The sequence below is a fragment of the Ostreococcus tauri genome (genome assembly GCF_000214015.3).
Source record: "Ostreococcus tauri WGS project CAID00000000 data, contig chromosome 11, whole genome shotgun sequence".
Classification (NCBI taxonomy): domain Eukaryota; kingdom Viridiplantae; phylum Chlorophyta; class Mamiellophyceae; order Mamiellales; family Bathycoccaceae; genus Ostreococcus; species Ostreococcus tauri.
In genome coordinates, this window is record NC_014436.2 from 330208 (window position 1) to 353798 (window position 23591).

Consider the following 23591-nt stretch of genomic DNA (forward strand, 5'->3'; position numbering starts at 1 on the left):
CTAGTGCGCCCGTTCAACATGATGGAGGCGAAACCCATGCGCGACTTGAATCCATCGGACATTGACAAGATGGTGTGCGTGCGTGGTATGGTGACGCGATGCACAACGATCATTCCTGACCTAAAACTCGCATATTTCAAGTGTCTGATGTGCGGCTTCGCCCCAGAACATATTCAAGTCGACCGCGGTCGCGTCAACGAACCTCCGCTCAAGTGCACAGAGTGCGGCAAGCCAGGAACGATGACCTTGATTCACAATCTATGCAAATTCACAAACAAGCAAACGGTGAAGATGCAGGAGACACCGGATGCGATTCCCGAGGGTGAGACTCCGCACACTGTATCCATGTGCGTCTTCGATGATCTCGTTGATCAGGCGAAGCCGGGTGACCGAGTTGAAGTTACTGGAGTGTATCGTGCGGTTCCAATTCGTCTGAGCTCTACGAAGCGCACGCTCAAGAGTGTGTACAAGACGTACCTAGACGTTTTTCATATAAGAAAGGACGTCGGGGCGAGGATGCGAAACACGGCCGGACCCGAGGATGAAGAGGCTGCAAGAAACTCAGCTGCTTCAACGAAGTCATCCGGACCGGCGAAGAATCAAGGTCCTGGACAGCAAATGGAGTTCACTCCGGAGCGCATGGCCGAGATAGAAGAGCTCGGTCGATCGCCGGACATTTATGACCGGCTCGTGGCGTCGTTGGCCCCGTCAATTTGGGAGCTAGAAGACGTTAAAAAAGGACTGTTGTGTCAGCTCTTTGGCGCCACGAACAAGAGCTTCAGCGACAAGGCAGCGAACAAGGTCCGGGGCGACATCAACATTTTACTCGTCGGTGATCCCGGGGTCGCCAAGTCTCAGCTGTTGACGTACGTTCATCGTATCGCGCCGCGTGGTATGTACACCTCAGGTAGAGGCTCGTCTGCGGTTGGTCTTACAGCGTACGTCACTCGCGATCCGGAGTCAAAAGACATGGTGCTCGAGTCAGGAGCGCTCGTGCTTTCTGATCGCGGCATTTGTTGCATTGATGAGTTCGACAAGATGTCTGACAGTGCTCGATCAATGTTGCACGAAGTGATGGAGCAGCAGACGGTTTCCATCGCAAAGGCTGGAATCATTGCGGTGTTAAATGCACGGACTTCGGTCCTTGCGTCAGCGAACCCAGTCGGAAGTCGTTACAACCCGAACATGTCCATGGTGGAGAACATTCAACTCCCGCCGACACTGTTGTCCCGTTTTGATTTGCTCTACCTATTGCTTGACCGTCCTAATCCCGAGACGGATCGCCGTCTGGCGAGACACTTAGTCAGTTTGCACTACAAGAATCCCCCGCAGAAGAAACGGGGCGTGATTTCTGCCGACTTGCTCACCGAGTACGTCTCGTATGCTCGCGCCAATGTACAACCGGTGCTCAGCGACGAAGCCTCGGAAGAGCTCGTGGAGGGATATGTTGAGACGCGACGCATGGGTGGTAGTCGAAAAGTTATTACTGCGACGCCGAGACAACTTGAGTCTCTCATTCGTCTCTCAGAGTCTCTAGCGCGCATGCGTTTAAGTGCGGTGGTGGATCGTGACGACGCTAAGGAGGCGCTGCGATTGATGCGGGTGGCGATGCAGCAATCCGCCGTTGATCCTCGCACTGGGACGATTGATATGGATAAGATATTGACCGGACGTAGCGCCAGCGACCGTCAGCACCGTAGGACGGTTGCGGAGGCCATCAGGGCGTGTCTTAATACGTCTGGGAGCGGTAGACTCCGACTGGGCGAGCTCGCGAAGGCGCTCGCGGAGAGGGACAACACGATGGCGCTGAGCATCCAGGAGGTTCGCGACGCCGCAATGCTTCTTATAGAGGAGGAAAAGTGTACCATTCGAGGTGACCTCGTCACCTTGATCGCCTAGTCTTGTGAATACGTCGAAAATCGTTTCGTTCGCTAACACCAGCGTACCTGCGCCACATTCAAGGCGCTGCTCTCGCCATTATGGTAGTCCGTCCGCGTACGCGTGTCGAATAGAGGTAACAGCCCGACAATTTATCATTCGTCCTTTCATCATATAACATCGCGCGAGACACATGTATCCTAAATCGCCTAATTTCAGGGCTCCCGCTGATGATAGGGCGCGCGCTCGCGCCATCCCAAAGCACAAAGTCCTTGTAATAAATATGCGTAAAACATCTGCCTCAGGATTACGCGATGCCAGCCGGACCGCCAATCGCGCTGCCCGCCTTAAGCTCTCTACCATCACCAGTCAACACCGTGAGTTCAAGTATGGGTATTTTCCGCGCGCGTCACGTCTTTACGCGCGGGTGTCGCGACGCAGTGCATCGCGCGCACGAGCGAGTGCGCGGCCGCGGTGCGGCCGGGACGCGCGCACAAGGGACCTTTCCTCTCTCCCAATCAGCGGATTATCTCATGTGAAGACGCTCGAATCGGGGAAGACCAAATCGCTTATAGAGTTGGTCAAGAATGTTGTCAATTCCTGCGCGAGCGCGATTGAGCTCGGCTTTGAGCTCGGCTTTGAGCTCGGCGTACTCGCGCTCTGGGATGTAGCCGTTTCGCGCGTGCGAGAGTGCGAGATTGACGATGAAGCTTATCTCGGCGGCTTGCGCATCGCGTTCGAGACGCAACAATGTGATGGATGTCTCGTATCCGGGGCATTGGTGATCGATCGCGTACGATAAACAGTTCCAATAATTCTCCACTCGGTCTTCTCTCTTTCGGCGGCCACTGTCGGCGGCGCGCCTGCACACCTCTCCATCCCACGCACACCCGTGCTCGTGCGCGTACTTCAAACACTCCAATTGGCCGTTTGAGGCGGCCCAAATGCACGTGTCTTCATCCCACGCACACCCGTGCTCGTGCGCGTACTTCAAACACTCCAAATGACCGCTACTGGCGGCCCACATGCACGTGTCTTCATCCCACGCACATCCGTGCTCGTGTGCGTACTTCAAACACTCCAAATGACCGTTCCTAACGGCGTACTCACACGTCTCTTCATCCCACGCACACCCGTGCTCGTGTGCGTACTTCAAACACTCCAAATGACCGTTCCCAGCGGCGTAATCACACGTCTCTTCATCCCACGCACACCCGCGCTCGTGTGCGTACTTCAAACACTCCAAATGACCGTTCCTAACGGCGTACTCACACGTCTCTTCATCCCACGCACACCCGTGCTCGTGTGCGTACTTCAAACACTCCAAATGACCGTTCCCAGCGGCGTAATCACACGTCTCTTCATTCCACGCACACCCGCGCTCGTGTGCGTACTTCAAACACTCCAACTGCCCGCTCCTGGCGGCGTACATGCACGTCCTTTCATCCCACGCACATCCGTGCTCGTGTGCGAACTTCAAGCACTCCAAATGACCGTTCTCAGCGGCGTACATGCACGTCTCCGCATCCCATGCATACCCGTGCTCGTGCAAGAACTTCAGACGCTCCTTTAGCCCCTTCTCCGCCGCTCGAACCACCGGTGTCTTCTCGTCACCGAAAGGAACCTCGGCCGTCGGCGTCTCGACGAGACCGCGCGCCAACGTCGCGCAACGCGCGTCGTCCCACGCCACCGCCACATCGATCGCGTACGCATCAAACTTCGGAAACTCCGCGATCAACGCGCGCCGGAGCCGTCTTCTCGTCCTCGCCTCGCGCGCGTCCTCGTCCAACATCGATCGCATCCTCTCGTACATCGCGCCGTGTTCGCGTCCGAAGTCTCGTCTCATTCGTCCCAAGGCATCGCCGCCGTCGCCGTCGCCGCCGCCGCCGCAAAACGCGTGCGCGCGCTCTATCTCGGCCACCACATCGACCGTACGGTCGTCCGACGCCATGGCATCGCGCGCGGCGACGCGGTGCGTCGGCCAGTGAAGGACTGCTTGAAAAGCGATTTCCGTAGTGTACCCGTCGGGATTCTGTGAGAGGACGTTTTGATCGTTCGAACGCGACATTCATCTCTGCAAACTATGAAGGAGACGCGCGTCGACGAGCCGACGAAATGAAGTGTTAGGCCGAGGGGGAGATAGCCGGCAATAACGAAAATTTGGTGGCGTCAAGTAAAAAAAACGAAATTTCACCACGGAGGAGATAGAATTTTTGTCAAAATTTCACTTCAATTTTCACTTTTCACGATTTCGCGAGGCGAAACTGGGCAATTTTCGCCTCGCCCGAACGAATTTTTGCCTCGGGGCAAAAATTCGAAGTGAAAATTTATGGTGGTTCATGACTCGTGACGTCGAGGGGGTCAGTATCGTCCCGAATTATCGTCGCGCATCTCCCCCGTGGTGAAAATTTACATTCAAAAACTCGCGCCCGACACTCCATCGCGCGCCATGGCGCACGCGCCGCACCCGCACGCCTCAGATGCGGCCGCTCTGGAGTCGGCGCACGTCGCCGTAGACGAAGCGGAGTACGCGGGTGGTCGCGAGTCGCTCGCGTCGCAGGACACTGCCGCGGACGGGCGGCGGAAGAGCGGCATCCCTCGTGGTCCGAGCTGGACTCCTTCTGAACAACTCGCCTCGCTCGACTCATACTTCAGCGCGTGCGAAGTCGTGCAAGAGAGTAGGGAGGTCGATCGATGGCAATACGCTAACAAGCAGTACCCCCATTACGTTCGGGAGCTCGCCGCGTTGGGTCTGTGGAAACCATCGACGACCGTACACGGCGCGAGGACGCCCGAGGAATCCATCGACGCACGTCGGTGCGAAGAAGTCAACGAACACGGTGTCGTCGGAGCGAACAAGACTGTGTTCGAACGTGGAAAGGCTGTGAAGGCACACGTGCTCAAAGTCGCGCACGTTTTCCGACGTGGTTTCAGAGCGTGCGGAAACCAACAAGGCGAGTCTGGAAAAGCCCGTCAGGACTTTTGGGACAAGCAAGAGAACGAAGCTTTGAAAGAAAAACATTCAGAAGCGACCCTTGTGGTATTCAGGTACGTGGCGCCAGACTCCCCGTATCTCGATCCCGCTGCGTACAGGACGCTGAAAGAACGGGCGAGACCGGAGTTCGCGCTAAGACACGAAGACAGGTGCACATCGGCTGCGAACACTGCCAGTCGGTTACAGCAGCGCACAGCGGCGGCGACAGCACGTCGCGAGTCGGTACATCCGATAACCATGGCGCCGGATAAGTCACCTACGCGTGCTATGAGAGAAGAGGCGCTCGAGCGACAGGTCATCGAGGAATTGCGTCGTACCAACGATGTGCTTGAAATGATGATGCGCTTTGTCACGCAAGGTGAACTTCAACTTCCAGCTCGAACGGGTTCTGAGGCGCCTTCCAATGCGCCGGCTGACGAAGGCGAAGCGACTGAGCCGATCGGAGCCGAAAACACGATCAGTGCCGAGAACATCCCCTCGAGCGTCCCACCGGTGACGCGTGGTGCACGCACGGGATTCGCGTGCAACGGACGACAGCGAAAGATGAAGTCATCGCGTCGTCGCTTCCTTCTTCGTAACAGCAGCAGGTGGAGGAAGCAACGCTGGCGCTGTACGAGCGCGATAACTGCGCATAGTGCCGCATACTTCCTGTTCACATCCATCGTCAGTGCGCGGTCGACTCAAGCGATGCGTTGTGCCGCCGGCGAACATACGAACGTCCGGAAACGACTTTTTTTAAACCCTTTCCTCATTCTTGCCCGCGTCGCGCCCGCGCACGTCCACGCGCCTATACGTCCAGCGGCACGACGCGTGCGGTTGAAAACATCGTGAGAACGTCTTGAGCCTCGCGAACGGCTCGATCGCGATTCCGACGTACGGCTAGCCCGTCATCTTTCGCGTCAGAGCGAGCACGTTTTGACTCGCGCGAAGTGCGCGCCCTGGATGCGCGCGCAACGCGCGTGCCCACGATCCGCGGCGCGGAGTGCGTCAGACGAACGTTCTCCTTCGCTTCCGCATTCGGTGAAGGGCGAAAAAACTCGACGCGCGCGCGTGGGAGTGCGAGCGGTTCGGTACATTTCCCAACCATCCTTTCCCCAAAACCAGTACCGAGTCGACCGAATTTGAATTTTCATCACAAATTTCACCCCCCATCTCCCCCGTTGCGATAATTACGCCTATCCGGACAGAATTACCGAAACGAAAATCAAAGTGAAATTTTCGTTTCACAATCTATCTCCCCCCCAGCCTTACACTTTTTCACCCTCTATTGCCGGATCTACGGTATAAGGACAACTTGAAGATACAGAATAGAAAATTGTTTGTGCGCGGCGATGTTAGAGTCACGCCGCGTCTGCGCCCGCCTGGCGGCGCCGTTCTTCGTAAAACTCGCAAAAACGCTTGTTCGCCTGGATGTGATTGTGATGAACGGTGGGGTTCTCTTCAGCGGTGAGTTGCACGATTCTGTCTTGCGCCGACTCATAGATGGTTTCGACTTCTGAGTCGGGCGTGAACAATTGTTTCACTATGGCGTAATAGCTCTCCACAGAAGAGGTAGCGTAGCGTTCATCGCGAACATACTCGTACTCGCTGAGCCACTCCTTGAAGGCTTGAAGGAACGGAATATGATCGGGATTGACGGAGAGTTTTTCTCTCGCTCGTTGCTTGCGTCCAGTCGCACTCAAGTCACCCAGACGGAGACCTCGCTTCGAGATCTTTACGTCTTCCAAATTGCGCGCGTATACATTGATACTCTGTATGAACTCGCTGTGTATGACGGGAGACTCTCGTTGCTTCTTCGACATTTCGTCTTCCATCGCGCGATACGCTTTGCAAATTTCCAAAGTCACGGGACTCATCGCAACATCGATGCAATAGTCGTCGGGAACGTCGTGCTCTGCGAACTCATGCGATGGTCTGTTGATTCGTTGACTGACAGCATCGATGACCAAGGATTTCGGCGCCGTCAAAATGCCATACTGAATTTTGCACAACACATCAGGTTCGTCTTGAGGCGAGAACGCGGCAGTCATCGCGCGACGGGTCATGGAATATCCAATCAATACGCAATGCGTGCAAATCTTGCTGAAAGGTTCATTCGGGCCGAGACGAACGTTGTCAAACTTGCCCTGTCGTGCTCGTTTCGCCGTCTCGTTGTAAATTGTTTCGAATGAAGCACCCGTTTTCATTTGCAACCACTTGCCGGCAAAGCGAACTCGAGGCTTTCCCACGAAACACACAAACAACGTCGTTTGTGGATCGAGTTCGGTACCCCATCCGTTGACTGTGCGTTCGATCGCTTTCGCGAAGTCATCGACGCCGCCGGCAACATTCACAGCCGTGTGGCATGATATGAAAAGCATTCCGCGAAGCGTCATCGGCCTTGCTCCACTACGCTCTCTCGGCTGAAGAACCCTGCCATCGCACGCGTTCTCTCTACGATAGAAGCGCTCGAGTAGCCGATTGGCCGCTGATGATTCATTGAACGCATCGATACTCATGTTGCCCTCTTGCTCCAACTCACAGCCTTCGGGAATCTCAAATTTGTTTATGCCTGCGTATCCAATTTTCGGGAACACTTCGAAAATTGGTGTCACCAAGTCGTTGCGGAACACGCCCACTGGATTCATTATATACCCAATGAGGGTAGCCGAACACGCGATTAATTGAGTCTTGGGATAAACGTATTCTTTGAAGAAACATGACGCCGCTGCGAGTTTCTCTTTCACCGACTTTTGTCGAGCCGTGAGACTGGTAGCCGAAACAAACGCGTGTTCTTGGTCGTCTTCACCGCGTTGTTCCAGATCTATGTAGTGTTGGTAATTTTCGTAATTCTCCCGGTGAGGGACGAGAATAGACTTTTGTCCTTTTCCTTGCGTTAATTCATCGCATTCATCGACAAGCGTCACGGTCAAATGCCCCCCTTTCCGCTCACCTTCGATGAAACTTTTCACCTTCTTTAAATCGCCAACCGTGCCAAGAGCAGCGACGAAAATCTGACCAACCTCTGCCGACGGCAAATCATTATCTTCGGTCGCCTTTTTCCCCAAAGTGTGCTTCGTGTTGAACATTGATGCGAATCCAGCGCGTTGGAGCTTTTGTACCATGTCAACGATGGGCGCTACTTTGTTTGGTGCGCAGAGGATGACGACTCGCATGCGCAGAATGAGCGCTAAAAGCGCGGTCGAAAATAGAGCGCCCGTCTTACCCTCGCGTTCCCGTCCCTTCAAGATAGCCTGTTGGCCCGGTTTCTTCGTTTGTTCGAACTGCAGTAAAACTTCACCGATTCGCATGATTTCCTCTCTTCTATATCGGCGACCCTCATCAGTATCGTCTCCGAAAGCGTAGAGAAAATTGCTGTAAATAGACACCCCGTCGGGGATGAGTTTCTGGGCTGTGTTCTCCCAATTCTCATACAAAGATTCCGCCGTGCGAGGCAGATTGGGGCAGACTTGCTCGACATCCAACGTTCTACTCGGGCGCGATGGCTGCGCACGCTCGATCATGACGTCATGGTCCATGTCTCGAGCGTGTCGAATGAATCCATCAAGTGTCTGTTGTCCGTCGACTATAACGCGACGTCTGCGAGGGCGACGCGCGGTACGTGGGCGCACACGCCGCGCCATCCTTCGGTCCGCCGGCTCGCGAGCTTCAGCAGCGTGTTGGGTGTCATTTTGCGCGTCATCCTCTTGTTCCCATGGGCGACCTCGTCGTTGCCTCTCTCTCAACATCGCTTGGAATCGTTGTTCGAATTCTGTATCGGACATATTCGTGTAATCAGTCGTTGCCGGACGCGGCTGACCGTTCGGTTCTCGCCGAGCGCCAATAGCTTGAGAATTCATAGCTCGCAACGTATCTTGGGCAGATCCATGTGACTCCATACCACGCGCGTCGCGAGTGACGACCTGCGTTATTTCGATATCATCACCATCCTCGTGCCCCTGTGTCTGTTGAATCTCTTCCATCACGCTCGAAACATCCGATTCATCAGGCGCCGAATAATAGCGAGTATCTTCGGTGCCTTCCTCCGCCACATAAGCCTCGCCATCCTCGTCGTCGTCTTCATCGTCGTCCTCGTCGTCGTCGACATCGTCCACGAGATACATATCCCCCCAATCGTCGGTGTCGTCTTCTCCTTCTTGGAGCGACAGCCGCGCGTACTGTTCGAACACGGCGTCGTCCCCTGAGACTTCCCCTGCACGTGCCTCCGCAGGTGCCTCCGCCCGTGCGTCCACCGGCGCGACGAAAGGCACTCCCGACTCCATCGCACCCGGTCGCGTCGCCGCCACCGGCGACGCGGACACGCGATCGACCGCGCGAATCATAGCGTCGTCGTCGAGATCGTCGTCCGAGAAGGACGGGAACGACTCGTTCGCGCGCATCCCTCGCGCCTCGCGCCGATCCGCGACGCGTCTCGAGATCGTCTCTGCGCTTCTCTCTCTCGAACGTCTCTCGTGCGCGTCTCGATCGCGCGCGACGCGACGCGACGCGGACTGGCGCGACGGAGGCGCGTTCGGAGATCTCCGGGAACGAGTGCCTCGTTTTTGGTGCCTCGTTTATACGATGTCGCGGCGCGCGAGGGGTCGTCGTTCGCCCTTTGTCGGTGTCCGTCACTTTGTCGACGCACGCGATGACCGATGCAGTCGCGCACGCGTCACCGGCATGGAGAACGTACTCGTTAAACCCGTCGCTTCAACCGGACTGGATGAACGGCACGGCGGAGGTAGAGGCGGTTAAAACAGCAGAGGATGATCTCGAACGCTCGTACAAGAGCAAACCATTTTTCAAGGAACCAGTCTACGAGGAATTCGCCCGAGGACGAGACGAGTACGACAAGCCGACGCCCGACGGCCTCGAGGAGTTCAAGCGCCTCTTACGGGCGAGTTATCTTTACAAAGTAGAGTGCATCGACGAAGATATTCGAGTTTTGGAAGCGCAGCTACAAGACGAGAATATCTCTGAAACGCGACGGTCGGTTATCCCGCAGCACATCGAGGACACTCGTGCGAAATTAAAAGAGGCAGACAGTTCGTTGAACGCGCTTTGCGCCGATGTTGATGCGGTCATCGCAGATTTGAGAGGATTGTCCGATAAAATTGCCGGCATAAAAGAGCACGCCTCTGAAAAACTCCAGCAGCACAAAAGAAAAAGGACTGGTGCATCTTTAGAACGCAACCTCGAGGAGTTGAGCGATGCATTGCGCTGCTACGAGGCGAAAAAGGAACAGGCGAGGCTCACGCTTACTGATCGTCGGAATTATGGGTCATGTTCATCCCAGTATGTTCTCCACTCAAGAAGAGGCGTTGAACAAATTAACTTCGTTGTTCATCCTGTGGGTGTCATAGGCTGCGATGGCAGTAACCTGAGTGTTGGTGGACGTGTTTCGATTGATGCTCATGATCAGTTTACCGTGCCAAACTGGCAGCCTGAATGGGGACCTGAGAAGCAATTTTGTGCATGCAAAAGCTTCCAAGAGTGGTACAAAGTTGACGCCCAAGACCTTCTTTACAGCGCGCTTCGTGGCGTAGAGGGTGCGCTAAAGGTGCTCAGTGGTTCGGGAGATGACACGTCTTCGCTTCGACGGCGCTTGGGCGATGCCTATTTGGACGAGGCAAGCACCGGGCAGTAGACAAGAACTTACCAGCCATGATGGCCAATTTTGCGTCAGCAGGGAGCTAGCGTACGGCGAACGCCTTGGCGACCCGCGCGATTAGGATCGTTCAAAATATCCACGGCGGCGTGAAAGGAGTGCACAACCATGACGGAGCTTAGTCAAAATCTCCGCGCGTCGTAGTGCTTCAAGCGGTGTCGGGTAACGGTGTGCGACACATCCCGATCGGATGCGACGTCGCGTATAATGGGACATTTTCCGTAAACTTTTCACAGGGAGGTTATTAGTAGTTTACCGGGAGGTAGTATTATACCGTTACGTCGATATGACTTTTATGCGAACACGTGCCCGTGTTGCCCCCGTGTTGCGGGCGCAGAACGCGAGCTCCGCCGCCGCACGCACGGAGAAGTGTCGTCCATCGCACACCAATATCGCCGCCGCGCGGAGCATGTCGCGCTGCCATGGCGGCGGCAACTTTGCGCTGAGCTTCCTCACCGGCGTTGTTCACCAGCGTTGCCGCTTGCGGCGTAGTTTTGATGAATACGTAGTAGTAGCTTACAATTAGGACAATGCGATCGGATCGTCGTGATCCTTCCGGTTTCGTCACGTCGACGACGCGGCTTCTCCCAGAGGTTTTGGCACGAGCCCGATAGTGCCAACGTTGGGCTCGAGAATTTTCCCGCAGCCCAAGCATTTCGGGCCGTCGTAGAACACGGCATACTGTCCGGGAGCCAAACCTTGGTCATCTTGATTGATTGTTACCTCCCCGCACCGCTCGCCGTCGATTTCCTTGAACTTGAACGAGCACGAATAAATATTTTCTCCATGACGCACCTTCACTCTCAGTCCCTCAATGTTCTCCAAATCCGGTTCTTTCCCTGAGATCCAGTTGAATCCAGCGACGTTGAAGGTGTCACGCGATTTATCGAGGGAGTAGTAATCACGGGTGACGTACACGACGTTGTTCACGCAATCTTTCCCAGCGACATACCACGGACCGCCGTGCAGGAAGAGTCCGCTTCGTTGACCAATCGTGTGAAACCAATACGCGCGATGTTTCCCGAGAACCTTCCCGGTCTCAACCTCTATAATGTCCCCTGGCATCTCCCCGAGATGTTCAGCGATGAACTCGCTGAATTTCACCTTACCCAAGAAGCAGATGCCCTGAGAGTCCTTGCGCCCAGCGTTCGGTAGCTCAGCGGACGTGGCAAGCGAGCGAATGTCCGCCTTTGGCATCCCACCAACCGGAAAGCTCACCGCACGAAGCTGTTCTTGTGTAAGATTCGCTAAAAAGTACGTCTGATCCTTGAACGCGTCGCCGGACATTACAAGCGACGCTTCGCCCGTGACAGCGTCGCGCTCCACCGCCGCATAGTGTCCACTCGCCACGCGATCGAACTCCCCCGGATGCGCCTTCGCCAACCACTCCCGGAACGCCCCAAACTTCACCCGGCTATTACACAACACGTCTGGATTCGGTGTCCGTCCTCGTCGAATCTCCTCCACGCTATCGCTCACGACCAAGTTCCAATACGCGTCCGTCAGCGGCACCGTCTCCAGCTCCACCCCTACCCGAGCGCACACGCCCTCCGCCACGCGCAGATCCTCCTCCCAAGGGCACTCCTCCCACGTGTTACGGAAATCCTCTTGAAACCAAATCTGCAGATAAAACGCTCGGCACTCGTGTCCGGCCGCGCGCAAAAGCGCGAGCGCGACCGAGCTGTCGACGCCGCCGCTCAGGAGCACCGCCACCCGCAGTGGCTTCGTCGACTCTGGCTCGGCTAATCGGAGCGCGCTCGCATCGTCGGGACGCCAATCGAAAGATGCTCGCGCTTGCACGCTCGCGCGCTCGTTCACACCGCTCGAGCGCGCTCTGCGTCGAAGCGACGAAGCGATTCGCGCGAGTGTGCTCGACCGGCGGCTCCGCGACGACGACGAGGTTTCGCTCGCGACACGCGCTCGAGCGAGCGCGGGCGCTTGAAAGGACGTCGCCGACGCGCGTGACATCGTCTGTGATCACCCGAGCGCTCGAGACGGCGTCGGCGTGCGACGTGAGCGCTTCGAGCGCGCGCGAGATTATCGAGGGTGAGAAAGAACGCTTTCGCATCAAGTGGCATCAATTCGCTCATTTTGATTACGACGATTGGACTAGACGACGTGCGCCTGGCGCAGGGACTCGTGATCCATGTAATCGGCGAGACCGGAGACGGCGTTAGGGTGGCGACGAATGGCCTCGCGAAGCTCCTCGGGATCGACGACGAAGACGATGTTCTTGTACTCCTTGAGCGCGGCACCGCGGGCTCCGGATCCAGACTTGTGCGCGGTGGCGATGCCGAGGGCGAGAAGGTTCTCGAACGCGCGAACGAGCACGGGACGAGTGCAGTCCTTGGCGTGCGTGAGTTGTTCTCTGGTACCCATGTCGTTGAGCTCCTGCGTGAGCGCCTCGAACGTGAATGACGGGCGCCTGCGCGCGTTGTGCATTCGATACATGGCGACGCACAACAAGAGCTCCAAGGGTGTGGATCCCACCATCGAGTCCACGAACGGGTTGCGGTACATGCTATCCACGGCCTCGACGACGTCATTGCTCGTGATCTTGCCGAGCTGGCGATTCACGCGGGAAAGGATCGCGCACGCAACCTTGCTCACTGCCGCCGGAGTATTCTCCAGACGTCCGTATTGCTCCAACTTTTCCTTCACCACGGTGTTTTGCATGGACGCGTGCAGATGTAAATTCCACTGCTGCACGTACTCTGGCTCGCTTGGACACAGATACTTATCCTTGTCTGAGAGCTTGAGTGCCTTGGTCACACCTTCAAGCATCGACACCGAGTTGCCAGGCGGAGCGAGGACGATGCGTCGATTGGAGAATCGAGACGCGACACGTTTCTCGAGCAATCTATCCACGCTGTGGCGACACGTGACGCCGACCACGGCCGCTTGCACCATCGGCTGTTGGAGCAAATCTGTGATGGCGTACAGGAGCGTCTGCTTCGAACGCATCGCGAAGAGTTCAAAGTCGTCCAACACGAAAATCACTCCCCGCTGACCACCCTGAAGTAATTTGAGCATTTCCGTCATGAACGCGACATTTTCAGCGAAACCTCCGCTAGCGTACCCATTTGACTCTCCGTTCAAGTTCGGGCACAGCTGCGAGGCGATTTTCTGCATCCCTATGCGTTCGTCCGCGTGAAGCAAACCACTGAGATGCACTGCGACGACTTTGCCTGGATGCCGTCCAGCCAAGAGCTTAAGCGCCGAGTTTAGCACCAGTGATTTCCCACTCCCGCGATTACCAACCATCAGCACTGAGTTATTTTGACCACCTGACACAGTGTCTTCGAGAATGTTCAACAAGTGGTCTCTGTGTGCCTTGAGGTGTGGCGCAAAATCTAAACCGTCGGCTCCGAGTGGACGCTCACGATTGACACCGAACAGACGTCGACGAAGCAATCGTATCGCGGCGTCGCCACCCCGCGCGCATGGTGCCTCTTCTTCCTCTTTGATCGGTTGTACTGCTAAATCGAACCTGGACGGCGCGTCGCACAGCGCGGCGCTGTCAAGCACTTGCGTCGCGCCCATATAGTCCTGAGTACCGCCCATATCGTCGTCCTCGTCCTGGTCCTCCAACTCCTCGGTCTCCGCCTCGGACTCGCTTGATTCGTCCGAGCTTAGACCGGCAACAACGGTATCGACGCGTCCACGAATATCGGGACTCCCCAAAGCGTCACCGATTGGCGGCGAGAGGGCGTTTCGCAACCCGTCGCTCGCTCCCGGCGTCCCTCGCGTCCATCTCCCGCTCGTCGACGGCGTCGTCTCCGTGTTCACCCGCTCCCGCAGCGGCGTCACCGCCGCGCCCTCGAAATCAATGCTCTTCACGGGCAATCCGCTAACACCTTTTTTCCTCGTTCCGTCACCCGCCGCGACCGCGGCCTCCGTCGTCGCCATCACGTTCTCCACGTCGTCCTCGATCCGCTGATTCGACGCGCCGGCCACTTCGCGCGATTCCGAGGTGAATTGTAGCCCACGTCGCGACGCCACCGCGGTGGATTTGACGTCCGTCGCGTCTCTTCCGCGTCCGCCTCGCGCGTCTCCGCTCGGCGTCTCGTACGCGCTCATCTTCCCCGATTTCCCGCGCGAGTCCCTTCGCACCGTCCCGCCCGCCCCCCCCCGCGCGCGGACGACGTCTCCATCGCTCGCGTCGACCGCTCGACCTTCCGGGTCGACGCCCGCGTGACCCACGGAGCCTCGTTTCGTCTTTTTTCGAATCGACGTCTCATTCGCCTCGTCGTCGTCGTCGCGATCTCTCTCGCGCGCGCTCGCCCGCGCCTCGAACACAGCCTTGGTGACGCTCCCGAACAGGGTGCCCACCGCGCGGTGCATCGCGGACGCGAGGTGCGGGACGGGCCAAGGTGTGCGGGCGCCTGCGCGCGCTGCGTGTGCAGGTTTGAAATTTTTCCTCGGGCTGTCATTGGTGACTCGTCGAACGCGCGGTCGGGATGGTTGATGCGAGGTCCACGCGAGCCCGCGGCGCGGAGAACGGGAAGAAAGTCAATAATGAATGAAATACTACACGTGTGTGCTAGACAACTCGCGGGGGGGGATGCGGCCGGGATGTCGACGACGCGAACGACGGTCGAGCGGTTCGAGCGGAGATTCGGAGGACAGTGAGAGTGGGTGAGTCGGAGGACTCAGACGATATCTCCAGCGGCGTTGACGAGCTTTTCAATCTCACGAGAGACGAGCTCGAAAGAAGTGAAGGTGATGGCGGCGGCGGGGGTGGTGCGGATGAGGTTTGTACCGCATCCTCGGTAGAAGGCGACGACGCCTCCGTCTCGGTAAATGCTCGCCACGAGCGAGCCGATGCCGCGAAATGGGCCGAGTCCGTGCACATGCATGTGCGAACGGATGACCTCGTGCGGATACGTCATTGTCGATGCAATCATCTTCGCTACTGCGCTCGCGAGCATCAAATCCGTGGGCGCAATGTCGTCGAGGGGAACCTCTCTTCGACGAGCGATGTCAAACTTGATGGACTCATAGAGTGGAAACTGAATGATGACGTGCGCGATCCCTATGAGCGACGGACCGAAACCGCTGTACAACCCGCGTAATCCCTCCTCTCGCGCCATTCGCGTGAGCGCGTCCACCGTGGACGTGTAATGCGCCCGCTTCGGAAGCGCCCCGGCGAGCGCCTTTGAGTGCTGCACCTGCAACCGCGTCTTCGCCACCCACAACGGATTCGTCACTAAAATAGTCGCCGCCCCCGCGCCCGCCGCCGCGAGTACGTGCGCGAAGTGATTCGCTTCCTTCACCTCTCCAGCACCGTTCTCGTCCGCTCCACTCGTCCCCACGTCACCGCCATCCGTCCGCGCGCTCGAAGGCGGACTCAACACGCGCTTCAGCGCCCCGTACGCGCTAAAGTACACCCCCCAATTCGGCAACAGCGCCGCCACCGTCGGCCCCAAACCCCTGTACAACCCAACTACCCCTTCGTGTCGCACGATTCGCTTCAGCGCCCCGTACGTGCTCAGGTACTTATCTCCGGCGCTCGCGTCCCGCACCGCGCTGCTCACCTGCAGACGCGTCTTTAGGACGTCCAGCGGACACACCACCGCGGCCGCCACCGTGCCCGCGATCGCCCCGCTGAACCCGTTCGCGAACGCCTTGTCGCTCAACAACGTGAGAGCGAACCTGGGCGTGCGACCGGCGACGCGCGCGTACGTCTCGTCGCGCGATGAAGCGAGGGACTCGCGCACGGCGGGGATGAGCACGGTGCGGGCGATCGATGACGACGACGCGCGTTCGATCCGCTCGTGGGCATCCGCGCGCGCGTGACGGGGCGCCGTGGACGCGAACGAGGGATGCGGCCGACCGGGGTCGGTCATGGCGAACGACGTCGACGTCGAGCGACGACGAGTGGGGTTTGACGGCGGCGAACGGCGCGAGCGGCGGCGCGCGGCGGAGCGCGCGGCGGTTCACGTCAATCGTGTGCGTGACAAAATGGTGCTAAACTACGACGTAGGTACACACGTGAACGCGTTCGATCGCACCCAGCTCACAGTTTCGCGGAGGATGTTGAAATCGTGCGCTTCGGCGATGCTGGAGAAGACGCGCAGGTCGTCGCCGAGCGAGCCATCCTTGGCGGAGCAGGTGAACAAACCGCCACACGCGCATCTATTTCCGAGGTGACCGACCTTGACGCGACCGTCGCGGACGCATTTGAGATCTTGAAGTTGATACTTGCGCACTCGATCGTTCACCTCGGCGACGAGGGCGCCCTCGACCCACTGCCTGTCGTACGGCTGAGCGCATAGCAATCCATGTTCGTCACGGTACGAACACGCCCAGTGACCAGCGGCGAGATCGGGATCGCGGCACAGATCCAGATCGCGGCAGTCGCAGCATGCGGAACAGATGACGTCTCGGAGCGTGTAAGAGACGCACGGCTCGATGAACTCAGCCTCGGGGGCGAACTCGCCCACGCGAATCATCTTTAATGCGTTGCGTCGTAGAAGCGACACGGAATCAGCAACGCTAGCATCGAGCGACAGCACCGCGATCACCGTCTTGACGAACGCCAGTGCAGGCGTGCCTCGAATCTCTTTCGAAAGATGAGAGCCTGGTGGCGTCGGGAACTGGTGCTCAGCCGGCGAGCGCGGACCCGGGATGCCGAGAACCTTTTGAATTTCCTGCGCGTAACGGAGCAGCTTTGGCGAAAAGTGTGAATCAATCTGTCTCACCAACCAGCTCACCTTCTCGTTCTCCAGGTTCTCCAGATCTCTACTATTGTGAGCGATGCTGGGCGTGCCTGGGTGCCTCTGTGCCATCGGCAGCTCATCATCAGATGCAGAGTTCAGATCGCAGTTCAAATCATCGTCGGATTCACTGTCCTCCATTGCCCTGAATTTGACGGGAGTTCGTCCGCGATATGGCTCGTCACCTCCGTTTTGTTCGAACTTCCACGGCAACAGCAGGAACTCGCCCACGATAGCATGGAAGTGGTCCTGAATCGACTCTGGTAAGAATCGCGCGATGTTCCAGTGCATGTCCAGCGCACCCTCACTGTTATGAAACGCCAACGGATCAAGCGACGCATCGTTCGGTGCAATCGAGTCTTGCCACTGGCTCTCACCCGGCAACGACGCGGCCGTGATCCCAGCGTAATCGAATGGTCCTCGGAAAAGAAGCGAATGCCATTGCTTGACGGAATCGAGTTGAAGCCAAGAAAAGAGCTCTCGCTGACGCAGCGCATGTGTCACACCTTCGACGCATGAAGAGGCGCTCGCGAGATCGTGTTTGCCCGTTGCGATTATGATTCTTCGCATGTCCGCGTAAACAACGTCCACCTGGAGCTTTCGAAGCTCAGCCAATAAAAGTGTGAACACCTTCTTCATGCAGAGTTCTACCAGGTTCTTCAGAGCCGGATCTCTTAGCACCGAAAATGGACTGAACAGCCAGCGGTGAAGCTGCGACAGCAACTCATCGGCGTAATGATTGTGCCGATCCGTCGCGTCTCTGAGCCAGTTTTCTACGAGCTTCCGAAGCGTCTTGAAGGCTCCAGCGGATTCGTGTCCTCCTACACGTGTCGTTCCCTTAGTGCCAGTCTCAAAGCCCAATAATGCGCCTTGCTCGAGGTCGTTCAAAATGCCAGACTTGGAAATGGCGCACACAGCGAGGTGATGCACTTGCAACTCAACGCAAACACTGCGATACGCGCCAGGAGCACTCACTTCCATGCGCGTAGCCCCGTACGTATCATCGAGTCCGCTCAGCGACACTGCACTCGCTCCACCCCCGAGATCGGGCTCGCCACTTGGTCCGCTCCACAAAACTTGATCGTCGTCCTGAAGTGAACGAGCGAAAAATGTGTCCGCGGTGTGCACCCACCAATCTGATTTCAAGTTGCCGATGGGAATGTGCGCGTAGCTCGCAACTTCAATGTACCTCTGTAACCACTCAGAGTTACCGGTGATACGCATGGTGGCCGTCTTCGCGACGTCGAGCTGCCAGCCTTGCGCCGCGTCCTGGTTCAAATCGCAGTCAGACAAGTTTGGTGGCCTGAACACGATAGGAAGCCGTCCGGAAGCGGGCATCAGCGCTCCCAGCCTACCCGCTAAACCTTGTCTGATCGACGACGCATCTTGTGATGGATCTACACCAGCGTTTGCGGGAGCTTGTACGAGAAGTATGGTGCCACCAGAAGTGGTGGACATGTACAGGCCCATAGCATGATTCAAGTGCTTGCCAACTTGCTCCATGTTCCTCGCGTACAACACGGTCCAGTTTTGCGCATCAGCCATGGTGAAATCAGTTCGTTCTTCGGCACTTTGCTCTTGCCCAAGAGCGGAGCGAAGTGATTCGGACCAAACTTCGGGGTTGATTTCCCGAACGGCTCGCCCACCGGGCTGGTGAACAATCACCGTTCCTCTACCGTCGCGACTGTTGTGCAACACGTAGATACCGCGACCCTTGTCGCCTGCGATACCAGCGAAGTAAAATCCTATGTGGCAGAGTTTCGGAAGATACGAACTGATTTCCCCCGTGGCTTTCATCTGGAACATGTCCATGGAGTACGTGTTGTCACTGATTTCAAGAGCGCGCTTTTGCTCCGTCTTCTTCACAGCCATGACACATCCAACGTTATAGATGAATCTATCCGCCAGATCAACGTGTTTTTCGTACACTCCGATGACGTTCGGATCAGCGAGAAGCGCAGAGATATCTACTCCGGCTGATAGCGTTCGCTCTGGGACGTTCACTTCGTACAGATGAGGTGACGTGAATCCGCGTGGAAGCGAAGCGACAATTCGATGTTTGTCCGCCTTGCCGAATTCGCCCTCAGGATCAGCCTCTCGGGTTGCAATCACGAGGCGTCGAGGAATATCAATCTTGATGGACTGCATGCCTCCGTTCACGTACACCCAAACGGCGAACACGCCGGGAGTGCGCGTCTCCTCGACTTGAATGATGTGCATAATGGAGTGCGCGATCGTCTCTTCGCGCGATTCCACAAACGATTCGAGACCGATCGCTCCCGATCTACGTCTTCTTCTCACCACCCCACCTTCTCTTTCCGCCGCAGCGCGTTCTTTCTCGTCCTCGACTCGCAGGCGCTTGATGTTTGCTCGCAAAGTCTTCCACTTCGCCTTGTAAAACTTCAGCCAACCATCATAATCCGTCTCTCTGTCCGGCGCCTCCGTCGCGCTCGCGGATCCAGGAGTTCGTGGAGCTTTACCGTTCGGCGTCACGACCTGCTCAGGAGTTCTCGGTGCGTCTCCGTTCGTGAGAAGTGATCGAGCGCGAGCGCGACTGGGCGTGCCCGTGAAACTGTCTTCAATGTCCAACATGTTCAGATCCTTCTTGGCAAGTGGCGCTCCAGCTGCGAATTGAGCTCGGAACATCTTCTTCAAGTCTTGTTGAGCGAACTTGTCGTTCTTCTCCCTAATGCGCTTATTCAGCCAATCGGGGAGTTTGACATCCGGACATGGATTCTCGACACCTTGCAGCGCCGCTGGGATGCTGATAATCTTTTGGATCGCCCCAGCAAGACGAGTCTTGTAGTATTCCCAGTCGACGAGATCGCGCATATCCGGCATCTCGTCATCTTCACCTGAGAGGTCGTTGTCTTTCGTCCACTCCTTCAAGAAAGATCTTGCGACAGAGACTTCCGCGTTGAAGATACTCACAGGAATCGCGCGTTGCGATGTTGGAGCCCCAAGAGGTTTCTTGGAGATAATGTACTTACACACCAGGCCTTTGTCTTTGACCAGATCAGCGCCAAGGAACTGTGCCAAGCGTCGCGCTGTGGTGAGTGAGGTAGACTTTCGATCACCGTAATCGATCGCTGGCTTACTCATAACGCTGGATTCAGAAATGTACTCCATGAGCTCTTCGTCGTCGAACTTCGCTCCTCTTGTTTTGAGCATATCGAACCAACGGTTGGCAATGGCACCGACAGCTTGGTACACTCCATCCAACGTTTCGCCCTTTAAGAAGTAATCAAACACTTCAGATTGGAACACCTTGATCAACTTGAGTTCACCGCGACGCTTCAGTTCGAAACCCTTCAACTCCACCAACTTCCCAGCTTCATCAAAGACCGCGTAGCGTTTCTTGATTAGCACACCTTCCTCCTTCGACGCTGGAAGAATCATCGCCTTGTACGGTCCGTCAACCTCAAACTCGATGCTCATTTCCGAGCTCTGCTTGTAAGTTCCCGTCTTCTCATCAAACGTCAGGTACTGGTCGTTCGTGTTACGAACCGCAGTCATTCGGTTGAGGACGACGCAAGGGTAGGAAATCTGGTACGGCTTCTTGCCTTCGCCTTTCATTGTGAACGTGTAATCCTCCGGGAACTCGCACGGTAAGCAGCACCAAATACCATCCGTGTCCAATTCTAGAGGCATACCAATATCGTCGACGAGTTGTTTCGCCATTTGAATGATTTTCGCACCAGTGTTTGTCACAACACCAGCCATTTCCATTGAATACCATCGAGCGCCCTTGCGCATGACGTACCCGTAGAACGAATTCAAAATACACTTGTGCGCGAGCTGCAAGGAATCATACAACACAACATTATTGGCGGCTTGCTGAATGTCAGCGATGCTCCCGGCTTGCTTCGCCGCCTCTAACTGTTTACCCGCCTCTTTGTTCTTTCCTTTGTACACGTAGCGACGGTCGCGGAAAGCTCTTACAGTGTCAATGTAGAACGCGTTTTCCCGCTGACAAATACCAGCCGTCTTCGTGGCGGTCACAGGTTTCTCCATGACTTTCCTGTAGACCTTTTGCGTGTACATTTTGAGACGATTCTTCTTCTGCTCTTGCTGTTCCTCGTAGGAGAGCTCATACCACGTTCGCGATGAGCCGCCAGGGTCAGCCGCCGGGAAAGTGTCCACTTGCAACTGTGCTTTGATTTGCGCGTATTCGCTCGAGGTTGAGGCAAAGTGTTCGCCGCGCCAAACCCACTCTAACTCTCGCAAGCATTTTTTGCCCGGACGATTGTAATCGCATGCGGCACACACGTCCTCGGTCACCATTGCCGCCGGTTGCAACCGGTTCGTCAAAATGATGTTTGGGTACATCGCTGCGACGTCCAAGTGATAAATCAGCGGTTTACTCTTGATTCGCGGGTTGTCGCGAAGGAACTCCAACTTTTCTACGATAGCCGCCCGAATCTCGTCGTAGTTGGAGACGTCTGATTGCTTCATCTTGCCTTCCACCTCCAGGGCATACTTGAGATCATCATCGAGAGTATCCAAAAGCTTTTGGTACCCATCTGGAGTCAAATTGAAATCGCAAGGAATATCGCTGCGGTACACGCCCGCTTGAAGACACTCAACATGTCCACCGATGTACGTCTCGCTGTTCAGTAGGTGCCCGTTGTAATATTGCTCTCCGGCGCCGACTTGCTTGTTCGGGCAGACAATCTCACCTTCGTACGCCTGCACCATGAGTAGAGACTCGCAGAGCGTCCCTGATCCCTTTCGGAGCACCTCGTCCGGCGATAGAGGAATGATGGTCGACAGCGCAAAGATAAAGTCATGCACGAACTTCTTGTACAAGTAGTAGGTGCTCACGGCATCTGAGACTGAGTACTGAGCCATGTGTTGCGGACGACTCTGCGCGAACGGCAACATGTCCTCGGGATCCACTTCGACCGGGTCGAACTTCAATTTTGCTTTGGTCACCGCCTTCAAACCGTGCGAACCGGCCGGGAGATACGAGTCACGCTTCACCCAGCAGAAGCAATCCAAGTGCAGTGCCGACGTGCTGCGACACTCACCAGACTGCTCGCACTTGAATCCGATTTCGCGGTACATGTCCATGCCGTTCTTCTTCGCTCTCGTCTCGATGAACGGAAAATCGAAATAGTCACCGTTGTACGTCACGTAAATGCTCGGCTGCGCCTCGCGCATATGATCGAACCACCTGCGTAGGAGAGCCTGTTCGTTTGCCTCGTTCCAGACGATGAACGGACCTTGGTACTCCTCCTTCGGTGTGTACTCGAAATCCTCCACATCTTCGCTCACAATCTCACGGTTGGTGATCAAATACCCCTGGCCGTCGAGCATGTACGATATCATAAACACCTGATCGTGCTCGGCGTCGGGAAACTTGAGTGGAAGCTTGGTCGTTTCGATGTCGAAGGCGCACACGCGCGGCTCCCCCTTCACCTCAAGCATATCGTTTCCTGACTTGGCATCTTGTAACGTCACCCGGGCGTTACCCTGCTCGACATGAACGTTATACCACATCCCGCAACGCACGTTTTCGTCGATCAAGTATCTCATGTGATACGGCACGTCGTACTCGCGAATGTCCACCATGGCCTCCTCGTAATCCGTCAGCTGCAGCTTTCTGGGCTTATTGCCGGCGTCGATGCTCTCCTGACGCGACAACGCCTCGTACGCCGACGCCGCGGAGGTTTTCTTTTTATTCTTAGACACGATGGGTAAGATTTCTCGACGAACATCCATGAGTTCTTGCACGGTGAGAAACTCGACTTTCAAATACGTCTGCTTCAACCCGCTCAGGTGGTTCTTCAAATCCAAATCCTCCTTATCCTCCATCACCACGTCCGCGATCTGCTCGCCGTACCGCCGTCGCAACAACGCCTCCACCTCGTGCTCGCACCCCGTCTTCGTCGCGACGTAAAAGTACGGCTTGTACTTCACCTGCGCCTTGAACGTCGACCCGTCCTGCTCCATGAAGTACAGATTCACCGCCGCAAACGCCTTCCCACTCTCCTTATCCTCCACCTGCGTGCTACTCACGTTGATCAACCATCCGATTCGATCATCTCCACCCGAGTGCGTCCCGAACCCGAGCTCCGCGTGCAACGCGTCTTCCTCCGCCGCGATCTGCGCCTTTGCCCGTCCGTCGCCGCCGACGTACCCCCGTCCTCCGCGCCCGCCTCGTCCCCCACGCGTCCCTCGACCACCTCGCACCCCCAACCGAGACTCCCCGTACAGATTCGCCTTGTGCGTCGCCCCACCACCGCTGAACGCGGGCGTCTTCGACCTCGACATCGCGCGCGCGGTTTGAAATCACAGTCTCAGAGACAGCTCGCGGGCGATTCAAAATTCAAATCTCCCTCCGTCCCCG

At 56.6% G+C, this 23591-nt stretch overlaps 9 protein-coding genes across 9 annotated transcripts; 3 read left to right on the forward strand and 6 right to left on the reverse strand.

Moving 5' to 3' along the window:
• Window positions 1-21: 21 nt before the first annotated feature.
• Window positions 22-1899, forward strand: OT_ostta11g01760 (Mini-chromosome maintenance complex protein 4; the record flags this gene model as incomplete). The annotated part of the gene is made up of 1 exon (XM_003081946.2): window positions 22-1899. One exon carries the CDS (start codon window positions 22-24, stop codon window positions 1897-1899), a length of 1878 nt encoding a protein of 625 aa, XP_003081994.2.
• A 505-nt stretch (window positions 1900-2404) lies between these two features.
• OT_ostta11g01770 (Ankyrin repeat-containing domain) lies at window positions 2405-3829 on the reverse strand (the record flags this gene model as incomplete). Its single annotated transcript, XM_022983010.1, has 1 exon — window positions 2405-3829. One exon carries the CDS (start codon window positions 3827-3829, stop codon window positions 2405-2407), a length of 1425 nt encoding a protein of 474 aa, XP_022839948.1.
• Window positions 3830-4327: 498 nt separating this feature from the next.
• On the forward strand, window positions 4328-5704 carry OT_ostta11g01780 (unnamed product; the record flags this gene model as incomplete). The annotated part of the gene is made up of 1 exon (XM_022983011.1): window positions 4328-5704. One exon carries the CDS (start codon window positions 4328-4330, stop codon window positions 5702-5704), a length of 1377 nt encoding a protein of 458 aa, XP_022839949.1.
• A 509-nt stretch (window positions 5705-6213) lies between these two features.
• OT_ostta11g01790 (unnamed product) lies at window positions 6214-9135 on the reverse strand (the record flags this gene model as incomplete). Its single annotated transcript, XM_022983013.1, has 1 exon — window positions 6214-9135. One exon carries the CDS (start codon window positions 9133-9135, stop codon window positions 6214-6216), a length of 2922 nt encoding a protein of 973 aa, XP_022839950.1.
• Window positions 9136-9500: 365 nt separating this feature from the next.
• OT_ostta11g01800 (unnamed product) lies at window positions 9501-10499 on the forward strand (the record flags this gene model as incomplete). Its single annotated transcript, XM_003081950.2, has 1 exon — window positions 9501-10499. The coding sequence occupies one exon, from the start codon at window positions 9501-9503 to the stop codon at window positions 10497-10499; it is 999 nt and encodes a 332-aa protein (XP_003081998.2).
• Window positions 10500-11084: 585 nt separating this feature from the next.
• OT_ostta11g01810 (Rossmann-like alpha/beta/alpha sandwich fold) lies at window positions 11085-12488 on the reverse strand (the record flags this gene model as incomplete). The annotated part of the gene is made up of 1 exon (XM_003081952.1): window positions 11085-12488. One exon carries the CDS (start codon window positions 12486-12488, stop codon window positions 11085-11087), a length of 1404 nt encoding a protein of 467 aa, XP_003082000.1.
• A 141-nt stretch (window positions 12489-12629) lies between these two features.
• OT_ostta11g01820 (P-loop containing nucleoside triphosphate hydrolase) lies at window positions 12630-14864 on the reverse strand (the record flags this gene model as incomplete). The annotated part of the gene is made up of 1 exon (XM_003081953.2): window positions 12630-14864. One exon carries the CDS (start codon window positions 14862-14864, stop codon window positions 12630-12632), a length of 2235 nt encoding a protein of 744 aa, XP_003082001.2.
• A 308-nt stretch (window positions 14865-15172) lies between these two features.
• OT_ostta11g01830 (Mitochondrial substrate/solute carrier) lies at window positions 15173-16369 on the reverse strand (the record flags this gene model as incomplete). The annotated part of the gene is made up of 1 exon (XM_003081954.1): window positions 15173-16369. One exon carries the CDS (start codon window positions 16367-16369, stop codon window positions 15173-15175), a length of 1197 nt encoding a protein of 398 aa, XP_003082002.1.
• Window positions 16370-16495: 126 nt separating this feature from the next.
• On the reverse strand, window positions 16496-23515 carry OT_ostta11g01840 (DNA polymerase epsilon, catalytic subunit A,C-terminal; the record flags this gene model as incomplete). Its single annotated transcript, XM_003081955.1, has 1 exon — window positions 16496-23515. One exon carries the CDS (start codon window positions 23513-23515, stop codon window positions 16496-16498), a length of 7020 nt encoding a protein of 2339 aa, XP_003082003.1.
• Window positions 23516-23591: the final 76 nt, after the last annotated feature.